General features: G+C 42.1%; 1 protein-coding gene across 1 annotated transcript; it reads right to left on the reverse strand.

The window, feature by feature from the left end:
• Positions 1-545: 545 nt before the first annotated feature.
• Positions 546-12653, reverse strand: LOC112984894 (glutathione S-transferase-like). The gene is made up of 7 exons (XM_026103087.2): positions 12583-12653; positions 9767-9873; positions 9034-9085; positions 4826-4958; positions 4319-4460; positions 3114-3245; positions 546-816 (listed from the first exon to the last, which is right to left on the reverse strand). Exons 2-7 carry the CDS (start codon positions 9851-9853, stop codon positions 679-681), a joined length of 684 nt encoding a protein of 227 aa, XP_025958872.1. The 5' UTR covers positions 9854-9873; positions 12583-12653; the 3' UTR covers positions 546-678.
• Between the last annotated feature and the right edge of the window lie 4522 nt (positions 12654-17175).

Here is a 17175-nt window from a genome sequence, read left to right on the forward strand (position 1 = left end):
ACCCGCTACTTTCACTTACTAAAAGGGGAGTATGTCCATAGCCTGAATGGTATGAAAAGCAGTCTGGAAAGATGACCTTGAATGGGTAAATCTCATCTGCCTGTGAATCTCTGTGAATCTCATCCACCCTCGCAGCGAGGCCTGGCTGAAGCAGCTCCAAGCACACTGCCCACCAGTCCTGCAATGTTTCCACAGAGACAGGGGCGAGATGCAGCGCTGCCAGAGGAGCAGCCTGGCTGGGCTGTCCACATTGCTCTCTATGCTAAGCGGCAGTTCAGGCTCAAGTTTTTAGCTCTGGAGTTCTCCAAAGGTCACATCAAACATGGGCATAGCAACAAAATGAGGGTGTAAGACTGGTCTTAAATGCTCACCCATATATACCTGTGCTTATCCTTTAAACACTTCCAGGATTTGATGGCAGCTAAATATGGGAATGGGTTTTAGAGTTAGGGGCTAAAATGGCTCCAATCTGTTTCTGTGAGTCTAGCCTCAGCTGACAAAGAAAGAAAAAGAGTAGCCTGTAAAAAAAAGAATCCGCTGTCAGATTGCCAGAATAATCGGTATGTTTTATTTCACTTTATAATTCTTTTTACAATTGGTTTTAACTGTAACAGTAGTAATTTACTGAGCTGCCTACTTGCTTTAGGGCTTTTTAAAATATTTTGGGCCTTACTGAGGTTAATGTGGACTCCATTCGTCCGTCAAGACTTTCAGCACAGTTGCTACATAATGGTCATCTGGAGGAGGTTTCCTTGGGCTGCCAGGCTGCAGAAATTTCTTAATTGCAGGCATGTTGCTCATTCTTGTTTTAAAAGCCTGAAAAATAGAAACAGAGTAAAGGATAAGTTCCAACTACTCCAGAAATAAGCACAGCTGCTTGTGCAGAACAATGACTTCCCCTGGCTGACAGAAGAGAGATCCCAACATTGATAACTTGCGTTATCTGTGCACTTTCCTCTGTTCATCAGGAGAAGGACCCAGCTCCTGCATAAAGTCTGCTCGTATCAGTGAAAGCAGTATTGGAGAATAATATCTTAATCTCTTGTTACCTGAAAAAACTGAAGGTGAGAATTCAATATCTGAGAGCGGGCGGGATTATACTTTAATGCTACATGTACACTAACCAAGCTCATGACCTTCTTTTTCCATTGCTGGTTCTAATAGTGCCAGCTACATTGTCGGCAAACCACAAGACATGTTAACAACATCATTTCCATTTTTACCACTCTATGTAAGTATCTGAGCTCTGTTTACATTTAGCATGCCCACTGTCATTGCACTGTCCCAGCACTTCCAGGATTGCATGGGTGAGGGTGGAATGTCTGGAGGCATCCTAGGTTCAAATTTGTTGTCCAGTAGAGGCTTCTAGTGCTATTTGTTATACATTTGGGTAGCCAGTGATCTGCATGGAGTTGGCAGATATAACACAGGACTTCTGTCCCCTCCTGAAGCAGCGGCTGGAGGCCAGAACTAGGACAAGAGCAAGCTTGGTCATCTCAAGTGGCAAGAGATACTTATTTTAAGACAACTGAGTCAAGCTTCCTGAGACCTCTCACTATATGGACAGCGTGAGAGGACACGCTGATGTAGATTTTGGGCAGCTAGAGACCCCATGGGTAGCTAAGCAAACATATACATCAGGACCTCCGCTAACAATGTGACTAAGGGGATGAGCTTCCAAAAATGACAGCCAGTTCTTGGTGGTAGATGTATGAACGTAATTTCCTCTTCCTTACAGGCACTGGAAGGATAAGGGGGAAATACAAGAAGGAGCAAGAAAATTAAAAACTGTGAAATAAGTAAGCACCAATTTCAGAAACTGTTTCTCTACTGGTAGTGAAAGACATCATCCCTAGATCAATGGCTTCATGGCTTCATGGCTTCAGCAGAGGAGTGGCCATGCCTGGTGGTTAACACAGGAGATGGGAGCTGGAGGCTAGAATTCTCTGAGACTTCAAAACTGTAAATGGATTACAGTCTGCCAGCAACTGCTGCCTGCTTTGTGGCTGAAGTACCTAATTTTGTCACATTAAATTCAGGCTTAAACTGTTAGCATTGAGATTAAAAACAAACAAACAAACAAAATGAAACCCAACCATTTTCTCACCAGTTCCAAGTAGAAAATGTAGCTATAATCTAGTGCTGATTTGTTTCTTTTGTTAATGGGATTAAAGCCAAAGTCTCTGAGTGCACCACTCAAGTTAACAGTTTGTAAATACAAAGATGCATGACCTTAAGTCTTGCACCCTCAAACAAAATTTGCATTGCTTGGGCTGCTTTATTACCATGACCACAGGCACAAGGGAGGATTAGTGAACACTATCTATCTGCTTCTTTTCATCAGAGAATATTTGGGTTCACTTTGGCTCTCGACTCTTTATGACCCCTGCAGCTCATGCCTCAGGCCCACCCATGCAGTGCTCCATACCCTGCTGCATATCTGGAGCACTTCTGATTCTTGGCCAAATCTCACAGCAGAAATGCCTCATCTCTGCTTACTCTCAGACTTTGAGCATGGTACAAAGACAGAGAATTCGTCCTTAATTGTATTAAGAATTGATTATCAAAAGAAAATTGTGGGTAAATGCTAGGACTCGATTCTCTAGTCACACTACTTAAGTCAGAAGTGAAGTGAGGTTAATGAGATCCCAAAATTGTAATACCAGGCAGTGGAGAAAAAGACACACTGTAGCTAATTCTAACACTTCAACCTATATCACACACTTAATCTGTTATCTAGCATTGGATAGCGTCCACTGACAGGAAGTAGGAAAACGAGAACAGGGCAGCTTAGATCATTCCCTTGGGATGGATTCATTCCTACTGAGGAAGTATATATCTAATTTGTTTCTACTGAGGAGGTATATACCACTCAGTGGGATGGATATGCCTGAGCAAGATTAGGAGCACAGCGTCTTACATGAAACCAATCGAATCCGGCCCCCATTGTGTTTCATGTTGAACAAACATCTGGATGATGATAGTTCCCCAGAGACCCCACAGTCTTGATTTGTATAGCATGGAGACATGATAATCTCTTCACAATTTCTCTCACATGAAATCCTTGAGGTCTTTGTACTGCATAGTTCCTGGATGTTCAATGACAAAATTACCTGCAACTGGGCAAACCCCAACAGCACAGCAGGGATTTTCTCCTCCACTGCTAAAATGGCTTCTATCAGCTGAACATCTGCCCAGCTGACTCGGTTGCCAACAAGAAAGTCTTGGCCATGCTGTTTCAAAGTCTGTAGAATATAAGGCAAAGTGGGTTACCGATGAGGATGACATTTGGTGACTGGCAACTAAGCCTCACAGCACAGCTTTAGAGCAGAACGTAAATTATGTCTGAAATTTCAGGGAGGAGTTTTTAGCTGGAAGACTGTCAGCCTAAACCACTTCAGAACTGTTAAACTGAACTGAAGGAAAATCTGAACTCCTGTAATAAACAGACTACAAACTTTAGTCACTTGGTAATGATAAATAATGGTAGGCACTGGGAACAGGGACAAAAATGCCTCTTTAAGTAGACAATATATCAACAATTGTAGAATTAGAACTAGGTATAATGGCAAAATTAAAGAGTAACACAAAGAATTTGTAAAATTATCATTTATGTATGTCATTTAAAGTTATGTTCAATATTGAACCAGAAAGCAAACTTAGAAATGCAAAATTATGATAGTTAGCCAAACAGGATCCCTGCATTTGGGAATTATTTTATTGTATTTATAAGAATTTCCAAGATGTTCAACCTTTATTATTGCTTCCCATCAAAACTAGATGAATGTTACGAAAGTGAGAAATGTTGCCAGTTCAGAATTGTAACTGCCTGAATCATATGGGTTTGGTTTGTTATTTTTGAAAGCAAGACACACAGAACTGTTGTTTTACTAAAGCAGCAAATTCAGATTTTATTTCTGATTTATTTTCAAGGGATTTTTGCATTCTGCTAATGAAAATGTCCAAACTAAAATTAAGTATGGCAGAAAAATGTGCTCTGAACAAGAATAAGTGTGGAAATTTTTTCTCAAGGAAAAGAAAATACCAGAGATGCCTGTTTTTACCTCAGTGAAAAGATCTGCAGTATAAGCTGAGAATATGTTATTTTGTTTGCTTTGTAGGTGTTCAAGTACCACAGACCTGACAACACAAGCCAGCAAATAGAGAAAACTTCCTGCAGTATTTCCCCTTCTTTGAGAGAGCTGAGAAAGCTGAGGACTTGGAACTAACCTGCACTATCGACATGTCCTTATTATGGAGAAACGCTTTGATATTTGTAAGAACACGTGTTTATAGGCTCAGCCTCACTTGCACTTACCTTTTCAAAGACTGGGAAATACCTGTGTGTTGCCCTCTCCATAATTAAGGCCAGATTTTTCTCCTTTGCCTCAGGTGGAGAGAAAGGAAACATCATAATCATGTGCATCAGATCTGTTATTCCCTCCACATACATGTCAATGCTATTGGTGGGAGAAGACAAGAGGAAAGAAAAGGTGAGTTATTTCATCTGTTATCCAACAATTGACTAGAGCAACTGTGTAGGACCTGTATACCACCACCGTAGTACTGATTTGCACAGCCAAAACTAAATATAAACTGAAGGTAAATATTTTTTAAAAGGACTAAAGGCTGTTTTCTGTTTAACAGCATTTCAGAAGCAGTGGTTAAAACCTAAGCAAAGGCTAGGGAGCTTGCTCTTTATTGTGTTAGCCTTTCTCACTCATTTTGCTGAATTTACAGGACTGATTTTGTTGCATGTATATTACATGTAATTCAGATGTCAAATAATAGATTGGTTATTAAGTGAAAGGATATGTTACAGTACAAGGCTCTCTCCTTCAAGTCCTTCCCGTAGAGATTGTATTTCCCGGCTATGTAGCTGAGGATGGCTCTGGTCTGCACCATCTTCATCCCATCGATCTCCACCAGTGGCAGTTGCTGAAACATCAGGGATCCATCTAGGATGGAAAGTTGAAGGGTGCTAATTAGTCCCTCCCAGACTTCTGGCTTTACAGGAGAGTAAGTGAATGAGCGCCTTTCTTTTTGCAGCAGAGATTGCTGATGTCATGCCCTAACTCTTAAACTCTATGCAGTAAACTAACATTGTGGGAAAGATCCAGTACTGACTAGTCTGCATCACACTTTTGTAGCTAGGTCGTCACAGTGCAGATGGGTCCCTTACTTTGTAAGCCTGCCCCTATTCCAGACCTCCCCTGGCTGATGGGAATGGGCACTGCCCCCACGCTAGCTGCTCACCGGGCTTCTAGATCCTATCTTGTGCTGGCAGAAGAGGATTAAACAGTAGTTTCAAACCCAATCACCAGATGTGAGTAAGGATCTGGGTTAAAACTGAACCAGAAAAAAACAATTCTAATTACTTTGAATGCAGATCATTTCCCTGGCAGGCACATAAACACATGTGTGGAAATACTAAAAGGGGTAGCACTGGAGCAAGACTGAGCTATTGGGATAAAGGAAGAGATCAGGCCACTTGAAGCAGCTTCTTCATGGAGCTACAGCCCTAGAGGCAGTGAGCATGATAATGGATGTTGTTAAAGTTTCACACAGTCGCTGCAGGGGTAGGCATGTGAGTTACTCCATAGATTTCCATCACAGGCCTCTCCTCAGTGTTACTCCACAACAGCTGAAGCCTATTTAGATTATGCACCCAAGCCCATGCCCTTACAGTCTCATTTTCTCCTGGTGCTGGCAGGAACATTTGTCTGATCCTTCAGTGATGCAGCTCAGGGAGATATGCTGGTATGCAGACTCAGCATAGCAAAGTAAGTCTTTTCTGGACCAGTTTTCTGCTGGGCTATAGTTTGCTACCCTTGGAGATATTCCCACCTCCTTTTACACATTGAGGGCATCCAAGGAACAATCCTGCCCTGTTAAAGTCACAACAAAAACTCTAAATCCAAATAGGCAGCTGCCACTTTGCATTGCTCAAAGGTAATAATTTAACTGCTCAGTTATAATCCATTCATTGCATCCTTTTTCTAGGTATAACAGTTCATTTTAACAGGCACTTTTTCCTGCTCTCTTCTCCACAGAGCTATTAAAATACTTTGCTAACCTAGAATTAACAAAGGTCCTTCAGTCATTCAACATTATTAATTTGCAGCTTTAATTCAAAGATTAATCCACTCTGTGGCAATTAGTAACCTGTGTTTGTTTCTGGTAAATATTTGTAGAAAGGTCATATGTCCTCATGTCTTTCCAAGAAAATATAGCTCTGCAGATTGAGGAAAAAATATCATTTGGTAAAAAGATCCCTGTCTATGAGAAACACTGTGGAATAGGAAGAATAATGGGTATTCAGGGACCAGATATTTTTCAGCAGAAAGATGCACTAAATGAAAAATGGAATTTGACTTCCTAGCTCTTGACAAAAGAATGTAATGCAGCAAACAGAAAACATGGTTTGTTTCTCATCTACAGAAAAGAGGAATTTCACTTATGACTGGTAGTACATAAACAACTGTTCCTCCTGGCTTTGCTATGAGAATCACTTCACAAAACCAGGCATGCTCCATATAACGAAGGCAGACCAGCAGATTTGTATCTGCTAATTTCTCTGCACTGCAAATCATTGTCTTTGGTTCAGAAAAATCTCATTCATTCTGACACAAAAGATGTCTCCGCTAGCGACATGTGGCTGTCACACATGCTGCCTCCCAGAGCACACGAACGCTGGGTGGGAGCCACCAGCCATACCACTTTCACACATGGGCAACCTGTGGATGCACAGGTTGAGTTCGGCTACTTGGCTCTCGGGCTGACGGATGCAGGTCTGGCCATACTGACGCTATGAAACTCTTTTGGCCTCCAGACTAGCTGGCCATATGCAAACTGCCAGCTGGGAACAGTTCCTGGCCCAGGCTTAATCTTGGACAGTGCTGGGGAATTGCTTAGAAGATCACTAGTTGGCATGGGCCAAAATCATGTCTGGGACTATTCTAACAATGCAGTGGTGTCTGAAAATAGGCCATCCTAAACCCAGGCATATAGGCAAGAGGGTGGAGAAAAACAAAGGCGGGGGGGGGAGGGAGAGAGAGAGAGGGAGAGAGAGAAAGAAAGAAAGGTAATATGGGGTTATTCTTGCTCAGTGCTGCTGAACACAGCTGGCAATGTTCCACAGTTCTCTTTGTCATGATGACTAACAAGTTTGTCCTTTTGAAAGCCACTAGATTAAAACCTGCCTTTTCTCTCTGTGTTCTCAGCCTCTTAATCTCTCTCTATGTATGTATTAAAAAAAAATAATAAAAAAAAAAAGCCTTCAATCTTCTTTATAAAACTCTATTACCCTTTTCATCACCATATAATTCTGCTCTCTGGATATGGTTTGGATACAGTATATGGGATTGCACCACTTCGTCCGGATTAATTAGCTCCAAAAAGCAAATTCAGCTTTGAGCTTCCAAAACGTAAGCTATCTTGTGCAGGGCTATATCTGGTGTCTTTAAACTGCACATAACATCCCATGACATGAGATTTTTGTTAATTTAAAATTCACCTTTAGAATTTCCTTAAACACAGCTTTGCCTCTCTGACCAGGCAGCCAAAACACAGCCAAGTCTTTCTTCAAGTGTCCCGGTATGCCTTGTCAAGCCCAGCCTGCTTTCTTTTTGGCCGGCTGAGCAGGTTCTGTTCAGCACCTTGGGTTGCAGGTCAAGCAAGGGGCTGGTGCCCTCAGCAGTGCTCCTGCAGCCTCCTCCTTCCTCACCCAGGCAACAGGGTGATCTCCTACTCGGGAGACTGGGGATGCGTTCACAACTGAGTTTCCTCTGGACAAAAATTAAGAGCAATGGCTGGGGGTATGCAGCCATTGGGAACTGGTCTCATCCCCTTCGTTGAGATGAAGCCTTTGTGGCTTGCTGCTTTGACCATGTCAGACTTTCCACAGGTCTCTCTGCTGGCCACCTCTATCTTTCTATCTGGGAGAAGCTTCATAGCTCAGGCTCATCCTGCTTAGCTAACCTCATACCTTATTGTCATGTCAACCCCTGCCTAAAACTTGCTAAAAATTCCTGGACTTTAGCACCCCCCAGTCATCTCAACCGATACTTTCATGTAGTAAAAACTCCCTTATAACATCTGAGCAAGTACTACCATATCTTCCTTCAAATCTACCTCTGCTATGACTTGGGAATTGAGCAGCTGACTATTCCTCCCACCCTTCCTTCCTTTAGCAGCTGTCTTGTCTCTAATTGCAACTAAAAACATATACTGTATTAGTAACTAAATCTCTGAAAATTCTTTTTTACATGTGTCCACTTTTCTGTCACTTGTGTGTACAGCGCTAGCTTATTACATGTTCCTGTAAGTGTCTGCAACATAAAGAAAAGGCTTGTCACTGGTGTATTCAGACAGCACCTGGCACAATGGAAAACAGACTTTCCTGGGAATTTTGGTGTTATTAGGACACAGGCCATTAATTCAGAGACTTATCTCTGCGAGGCTTAGGATACTCTAGTCACACTGATGACAATGGGGTACGTACATCTGCACTAGGGAACTCAACAGTGCATCCAGGCTACTGGTACCGGCTGGCCTCATTCAGTCTAGTCTACACTCTCTGTCTACAGAGCATGGTGGCCACGTCTAAGTGACATCTTGGAAATGGGCCCTGCCCGGGCCTACTCCCAAATCACACCTAGGAATTGCTTGGAAGAGTGCTATTTGCCCTGGAGCCAAGGTGTGCCAGGGACCATGCTAACCATTCAACGGCACAGATAATGAAGTTTCACTGAACAGGAGTGTTCCCTGGCCCTGTTTAATTTACTCCTATGGACATAGTCATGAAAGCTATGGCTCCTAGCCTATAGGAGTTATTTGGCACCACAGAGAACAGGATGCTCAAGACTAGGATTTAGGTTATTTTTCAAATGAAAACAACTGCTACAAGATGCAAGCTGAGTTAAGTGTATTTGCCTGGAGGTTTGCACTGGCTTAAATCAAATAATTTTAACCACAAATTTAGCTAAACTGCAGCAACTCTGATGGGGAAGGCTTCAGGCCTTAGATCCTTACCTTTGATTAACTTCACATACTGCTCTCTTGTATCCAGAAAAACTTCCTCAAACTGAAAAACAACAAAGAAAAGTGTTGCATGGCTTTATTTCAAACTTTTCTGTCTGTAAGTGACTGCACGTCACCACAAGCAGAACGACCTAGTGAAGTGAAAGATAATGAGCTGATCTCCAACAGCACTATTTGGCTGCAGATGTCTCGAGGATCACAGCTGAGGAGGAGCAGAGGGCTTGACCACTTCTGCCTCAGTGAACTGATTCACAAATAACCTACATGCAGGTAGAAACAGAGTACACATATCTGCAGGAAGACGACAGTGCTAAGGGAAGCACAAGCCAAATCAGCTATTTTCAACACCACCCCTAGAACTCATAAGCCAACAACATCCTTTCCTTTGTACACAGTAACTATAAACTAAATATGAGTTAAGGTGGTTCTGCACAGCTGGCAAACTCAGATTATTTAGGAGCCTTTAAAAAAATTCTCCATTTTGACCTTTATGACTACTGCAGATGGCTGATAATAGCTGTATAAAATTCTTCACTCTGCAGAGCTTGTATCCCAAACATTAGTCATTAAACAGGGTAGTGTCAAACATGCAGGCCAGTTCTACTGTGCAAATGAATCTAGCCAGCATCTTACAGCCATTTAGCCTCTGTGTGCATGTTAAGTTGTTCACTGCTGAGTCCGGTGAGAACATTAGTCTGGAGCAGCATGCTCAATGTTGACTCACCTCCACCCCGGCTGCCACCAGCAGCCATCGGACCGGCTCCATTCGTCCTCTTCCATTGAAGTAGATGAGCTTGGGCTTCCCAGACATGTTTCTAAGTTCCTGGTTCTCTGAAAAATATTAAGCAGAAAAGAGCATCTTATAAAGCTGGTGTAAATACCATTATTTTGAAATAAAACCCCTCTACTCTCACTTTGCCTCACTTCAGCTGGTTTAAAAGATAACATGAGATGGACCAGTGACACCACACAGCCTGTGCTGGGAAAGGAAAGATATGCAGATCTGTAGAGTCTTTCCTAGTTCTAGTAAGAAGCTTTTTTATGGTTATAAGCAAACACACATGTGTTTAAACAAGTAATATGAGTGCAGAGTTACAGGTGGAACCTTGCTGCATTTTAAGACAATTATACAAAGTCACTAAAAAGCCTTCTACATCCTCAGAGAAGTTATTTCAGTTACCCTCATTGCAATCATCCTCACTGCTAGGCTGAAGTTTGTCTAGCTTTGGTTGGCAGATACTGGAGTGTATTGTGCAGCTTCAACCATCATCCAATTCTTTCCCCAAGTAGGAACAAACAAATTGTTAATCTTTCTTTTTATTCCCTGAAACACGCTGAGCTGCTTTGACAGTCCTATTGACTGTCTATAGTGTGTGCTTAAGGGCAGCCCTGAGGCCTCCCTTAAAACCAGACCTGGAAGCTGGCCATATGGTTTCAGGTGGCCCCCACAAGTGTCCCCAGAGCTGTGGATGCCCTGCATGCCCAGGGACATTGGTAGGCACTCTCAGGGAGGCTGTCCAAAGCTTGCCGTCAGAGCATACCTCTCCCTACACCATGTGCAATAGCAGGTGTGCAGCCCTGATTTTAAAAAAATGGGACTAGCATTCCCCCTTCACAAAGATGTTACTATCATACACTCAGGACTGAGAGAAAAAAAACCCTCAAAAACAAGTATCCTAATCATGTCCTAATGGCTCAGAAGCCAATGAGTAGAATACCTAACTGAAAAAAAAATGTATATACTCTTCAAACAATCCCGATTTTCTTAGAGCTAAAAACCAAAGCTGGCAATGCTGAGCCTGTTGCATGGTCATGATTCCATCTACATTGCATTTTCCATTCAAATTAGTTTCAGTGCGCTTTAGTGATGTGTTTTCTTCACGTAACAGTGCTTTTTAAATGTATTTAAAACAAAGAATATATAAAAAGTACTTTGCAAAAACTTGATTTTAAAGAATAATCAGATTGAGAATTCTTCCTTCAGTAATTTCGGCAAGAAGCAAGTTGTGTTACTACAATAACTAAGGATATTTTTGGCAATTTAGACAATATAATCCAAATATACATAAAAGTGAAATTATTACTACCAGTTCTAAAATGCAGATAATTACAGTGTTTTGCCTGTAAGACGGTGGCTGTTTTAGATTCTGTATATGTTATGTGAATAGTCTTCACTGTATGAGTGCAGCTTATCTATGTAGTTTACAACAGCTAAATATTGCCTCTTACATTATCATATTTTTCAAACATGTTACATCCATATCATTTCAACACACATTGCCCGAAATTGTAAAGTGCAGAAACTTTTAGCAAATAAGACTTTGGCTTTCATAGTTGGAGAAAAAAAATCCTGCAATACCAAATATATGAAATGCAATCCATGTATTGTTTACATAACAAAAGCTGAGGGACTGAAAAGCTTTAGGAATCATTTTACACATACAAGAAATTCTATCTAGCATTGAACTACGGGAAAAGAATAATGACAAATAGAGAATCAAAATCTGCCATCAGTTACATTTTTTTCAATTGAAGGATAACTCCATCACCCCTAAGCTTCTGATACAGAGAAAGGCTTAGTTTTGGTAGTCTTCTCAATCTCTAGATCCACTGAATATCTCCATGGGCTATAAAGGGACCTGACAGATATAGCTCCCCTATGGACACCTGTAGGCAGGCGTCCAAGTCTGGAGCTGTGTCTCACCCCTACCGCTCAGTTCAGTTGCTCCCTTCTGCCTGTCTGGTACCGCTTGAGATTCGCAAGGAGGGCAGATCTGGCTCAGGACTTGGTGGAGCCCTACGCCCATCAGCAAAGGCAGCCTCGGGCTCGGTGGCAAACACGAAGGTATTTCACACTGCCTGGCTGCAGTCACACACTCACAGCATCACAGCTCCAAAGCAAAACCACAAATCAGTGTTACTTCCAGTCTGAATGGAAAGAGATGTGCCTATGTACAAGTGTTTTTACTGCTTTTGCCTAAACTCTGTATTTCCATCCTATTTCCTAGTAAGCTTTAATGACATGCTTCTCCTGAATTTCTTTGAAGAAGCTTCTCTGCTATGTAAGAGTCATTTAATAAAGGATGGACTTTCAAGAACAGCATTATCCACATTCAGCGTAAAGAGCCCTTTAATCCTGGAGTTGAGAGCAGAATACAGCATACCGAAAGGACCGTCTTTCACGCTCAGACACAGAAGACAGCACTCTTGCATTTGGGGCTTTCATTCCACTCTCCCACTCACTTTGACTTTCCCACACCTCCCCTTCCCCTGTAAACAGTGGTTTACAGCCACCCTTTTTCAGGTCTGAGTTACACTGCAGGATTCACTTCCTAATTAAAAAAAGGTTATTTCTTCCTCCTCTCTCTCCCCTACAACTTCCAAATAGTAAGTAAAAATCAAGTCATGCTTAACCTACCTTGTACACAAACTAAAGACAACAGAGGATCTACATTACCTCAACAGATGTCTTAATATGTCTGGTATAAACAGTAGCTCCAACATTTTAACAAGAAGGAATTATGAAAAGCTAGTACTTACCTTCTGGCTTGGACTGTGCCTCTGCTAAATAGAGACAGGCTCCCTTGGCTTTTTAAACTTTGGGGCTGCTCCTACAGCCGTGGGAGTTTCCATCCACAGCCAATAAGAGAAAAAAAATGTCCATTGCTAATTAACTGGCACTACCAAACTTAAAGACACACATCTGAGGCTTGCCATCCAAGACAGAGACCATCTCTCTTGTTCAGTTCGTCGATTTGACTATACCATGCTGGTATTCTCGTAGTTTCTGTAGTAGCCATCTATCCAAGTTCTTCTGTTGGAATTACAGGGGCTTTCACCCAACTACAAGGGTGAGATAGTTTAAAACACTGAGAAAATTACAGACTTTTCTGGGTTATATTCAGGGTAATAGCAACTATTTAAAGACTGATCACCAAAATTTCTAGCCCTAACTTTTTAACAGCAACCTAGGTTTTTCTTTCCAGTGCTATGCTGTATATCAAAGATATGCAAAGTATGGAATAGCAGTGCCCTATTACTTTGAAATACAATTCACCTGCAACAAACATATACATACAGTTTGTGATAACTTGGCATAAAAAATAGATGTGCGGTTTATTACACAATTGAACCTGTGTCTTCAGTTAATAGTATTACTTTTGCAAATTGGGTGTACGTAGCTAATGCTCAGAGATGGAAAAAATACATGATTTTTCCTACCCTGTTTTCATGAAATGTAACTGCTTCAGCTTTGATACCTATATTTCAGATGCAATTATCAAAACTGAAAGTGGATGTAAACAGACACAAAAGGGGCTTGCAGATAGGAAATAGGTTTTGGGATGTTAGTAAAGCTAATCTGAAAATCTGTTCACGGAACCCAGACTGTTATCAAAATTGTATTCATCAGTCTCAAGCCATGGATATACTAGCACAGTGTCTCAAGATGGGAATCTCAGGACAAAAGTCTCCAGGAAATGATCTTGAGGAAATTCCAGACGATCTCTCCTTTGCCTCCAACTCTTGCTCCTGAAAGGATAGGGGAAGCTTGGGAGGGGCCCAGCCCTGCAGAAGGCATGCCAGTTTCCTTGTTGGACCTGCGCTGCCTTGCTGTTCCAGGAGTAGTTGCTTTGTTCCTGGCGTGGTCTGTACTAGGAGGCTGAAAATCTCCATGACTCATGCCCAGGAATTAACTGCAAACTGTCCCATCACTGCCTGTTGAACTTCCCTGGAAGAGAGATGGATGTTGTTAGAAAGTCAGCAACGTGAACAAGTCACATCTCACCTTTCGGGGGGGGGGGGGGACACTTAGGTCACCTGAGGCTGACTTTTCTGCCTGCAAACATTTCCTTGTTCTCAAAGCAGGCAATGCCCTCAACTGATAAAGCGAGCACTTTCACAGAGCGCTCTCCACTGCTGTCCCACCACAACTCTTTCAGGCAGCACAGAGGTGCCACATCTAAGCATGTGTACATATATAAAATATATGAATATATATGTATGTGTGTGTGTGCATATTTACGTGTGTATATATATAACAGCAGCAGCAAGCACTTCATGGTTTCCCAGGTGTGCTACTGCAAAGTGAGGAGGAGCTGGTTCACAAACATGTATTTTGGCTTTAACTTTCCCTCAGTTTGGTGGCTGAGTGAGGACAAGCTGAGGTGCTTTGATAGACAGTCTCACCTTGAAGGACATCTAATTTTTCTGTAGTTAAAATAATAACAAAAAAAAGTGCTTTAGCTTTCTGTGGTACACACACAGCTACTGTTCACTAACACAGTGGGTTGCTAAAGTCCTCCGTGCACTACTGCGCAGTACAACCACTTTGAAAGCTGGCAGTAAAGCAGTGCTGCTTTGCAAGGGCTTAGGTTTATGTGCTCTCTACCTGAAACTCTGTAGGGCTTTCTGGGCTACACGTGCTTCTCTGCAGTGATTGTTGGTGTGATGTTTTGCTGTTGTTCCCTTCCCGCACACACAGCTGTGGTTTTGTAATTGTTTGTAGGGCTTGGCAATTGCTGGCAGTCCCTTCCAGAGGATGCAGGTTTACTAAAGGCTTCTTGGAAATTAGTAATTTCTGTGCTTCAAAGATTGATGGTCTTGGCAAAAAACAACAGTGTGATGCTTTTTTAGACTTTGCCTATGCCAAAAATCTCTCTATTCACTGAATGATGAACCTGAAAACACAGCATTAACTATACGCTTCTGCATTCTGTGTCAAATTCAGTTAGTGCCTTCCAGAAAGTTCCCAAGTAGGGGTCAGAAGCTCAGCACAGGCCCAGAACTGTTCCCAAAAGGCAGCGTGGGTATGGCACCCCATTTTGGAAAGTAAGAACAGAGTGTGTGTACATGCCGCTCCATGCCAGTTGGCTGCAGTGCCAGGGAATACTCCCAAGCATGCCTAAACCATTAATGTAGATGTAGCTACAACTGGAGTGTGGTTTATGCAGGTAGGGAGGGCTGAATGAGAAGGGAGTATTTGTTCATACCTGTCCATGACGGCAGCATTCAATCAAGAGGAATTTATTCCGGCTTTTGAGGTTTCCAACATCAGCACATACCTGAGTGCCAGGATTGGTTCAGGAACAGCGACCACAGACAACAGACAAGTAACTGTTGTCCTCCTTGTCCTTCCTGCAGTCTAAATTGCTGTTGAGGGCAGCAAGCAGGCCTGATGGCAAAGGCAGGGGAGAAGTCTCTGATTTGAGGCTCAGGGATGAGTTGTCAGGCAAACTGTTCTGATGCTCTTTGGATCTGCTGAACACGGTCACATCCAACTTGGACTGCTGTTCTCCTTCCACACATTCCTGTTTGCCAGGAAGATTTTTTCCTTTGTTCTACATTTATTGTTTTCCAGCACATGTAATTTATAAGACTATTTGACAACCAAATGCACTGTATCCCTGAGGTTACTTTTATCTATAACTTTACTAGCTGTTCTATAAACCTCTGGAGTAGAAAAGAAAATGAGTTTCTTTTATAAAACATTTGAAAAACCACACCCTTGAGCATTCAGACAGCTGGCATGGAGCCCAGGTACCACATCAGTGATCTTGGGTTGGGCACAGGCAGATTTAAATAATGCATATACCATTTACTACCCCTTTCGACAAGAATCAGGGGGTACAATTCTGGCAAGTCAAGTTCCCACCATGCTTCACAGACACCATTCTCTTTGCTGTATCTTGTAGAAGACCAGAGACATCCCCAAATTTATCTGCCTGTGATGCTCACAAACCACTAAGCAGCTGGCTTGGGAGCTCTGTACCTCATCCCAGCTACCAGTGGTGTCATCTCAGAGCTGGGGACAGCCTATATAACTAAATGCCCCTACAGAATTAAACCAGGGTGGAAAGATTCTCCTCATGCTTCTTATCAAGCTTTTAAACTAAAGTGCAACAGTGCTGTGATAAGAGGTTAAAGTCCACATGAATAGTTAGAACAAATGTGCGTCACTCAAGCCCAGGCTTGTTGCCTTTTCATTCTGTAAATCGCCAGTGATTGCTCTAGTTCTGTCCTGGAAGCTCTCCTGAGCTCCTGAGCACAAAGTTAACCAAGCTTCTATTCACCCTCCTGCATATCTCTACAAGCTGTTTGGCACTTATCCAGACACCAGCAGTCTGAAAACAGTAATCCCAATCCTGATTTACACCCATTGTGCTGCCTCCAAGTAGAAAGGAGCTTAAATGGAGAGCCACAGAAAAATTTATGCTAGTAATCCAAAAAAAAAGCCAGTGTGCACAGATGCTAGCACTGGCACGTGACTCTCTGTGTAGGTAAAGTTTTAGTGGCATTCCTAACAGTTCTGGCCTGTGCCAACTAGCCGTGTCCTAGATGGTGCTCAGACACTGCGTTTGGGGAAGGGATCATTCCCAATAAGTAATTCAGATGTGGCGCCCTGTCTTGGGGAGTAAGTTTGGCTGCTTAGAGCTTCACCATACCAATTGGCTGCCAGGCCAGAGAACAATCCCAGGCCAATTTTACTTCCTAGCACAGACATTGCTGAACGGTCCACAGACTTATTCCTAGAGGGGCTGGAGACAGAACCTCAAATGCCTTTTAGTGATGTGCTCAGGACATGAGAAATACAGTAACAGCCGCCATGTAGGCTACAAGCTAGCCCACAGGCAGGGAAGGATGTCTTACATGACTCATACTAATTCAGAATGATGTCAAGGAAAAACCTAAATATCAGTATGGACATGCCCAAAAGGAGCATAATCTACATAGAGATCTACCCTCCAATCTGCAATACTTTAAAATAAGTATAAGGCACTTGTCAGTATACAGAACCTTATTATTTAGATCCTTTAGCCTTTATTGAACTAAATAGTGCAGCATGGTCAAAAAGATGATTTACATAAGCATGAGATATGCAAGATCAAGTCTTCAAGGCCAACCAAAAAATAGTTTTCATCCATATTATGAAAAATTTATTTTAAGTAACTCATGTATTCTAACAACTTTCTGTATTTTGATAGTAACTTGTACGAGTGTATGTTTCCTCTATTTGGTTTGTGGTGTGTGCTATGGAACCTTCTAAGTTTATGAGCACTGCTACAACTAAGGCTGATGAAGAATCTTTAAATCTGAAGTTAGCTTATTATATTTTCAAAAGGGGATGTAATGAAG

Source organism: Dromaius novaehollandiae, chromosome 3, assembly GCF_036370855.1.
Source record: "Dromaius novaehollandiae isolate bDroNov1 chromosome 3, bDroNov1.hap1, whole genome shotgun sequence".
In the NCBI taxonomy this organism is placed as follows: domain Eukaryota; kingdom Metazoa; phylum Chordata; class Aves; order Casuariiformes; family Dromaiidae; genus Dromaius; species Dromaius novaehollandiae.

Excerpts from the sequence above, each read along its gene's own strand:
- LOC112984894 (XM_026103087.2), bottom strand. The coding sequence starts at position 9,853 with ATGTCTGGGAAGCCCAAGCTCATCTACTTCAATGGAAGAGGACGAATG. Across the intron at positions 9,086-9,766 it reads TGGTGGCAGCCGGGGTGGAG|TTTGAGGAAGTTTTTCTGGA; the intron begins GTGAGTCAACAT and ends GTTGTTTTTCAG. Across the intron at positions 817-3,113 it reads TGGGGTTTGCCCAGTTGCAG|GCTTTTAAAACAAGAATGAG; the intron begins GTAATTTTGTCA and ends TCTATTTTTCAG.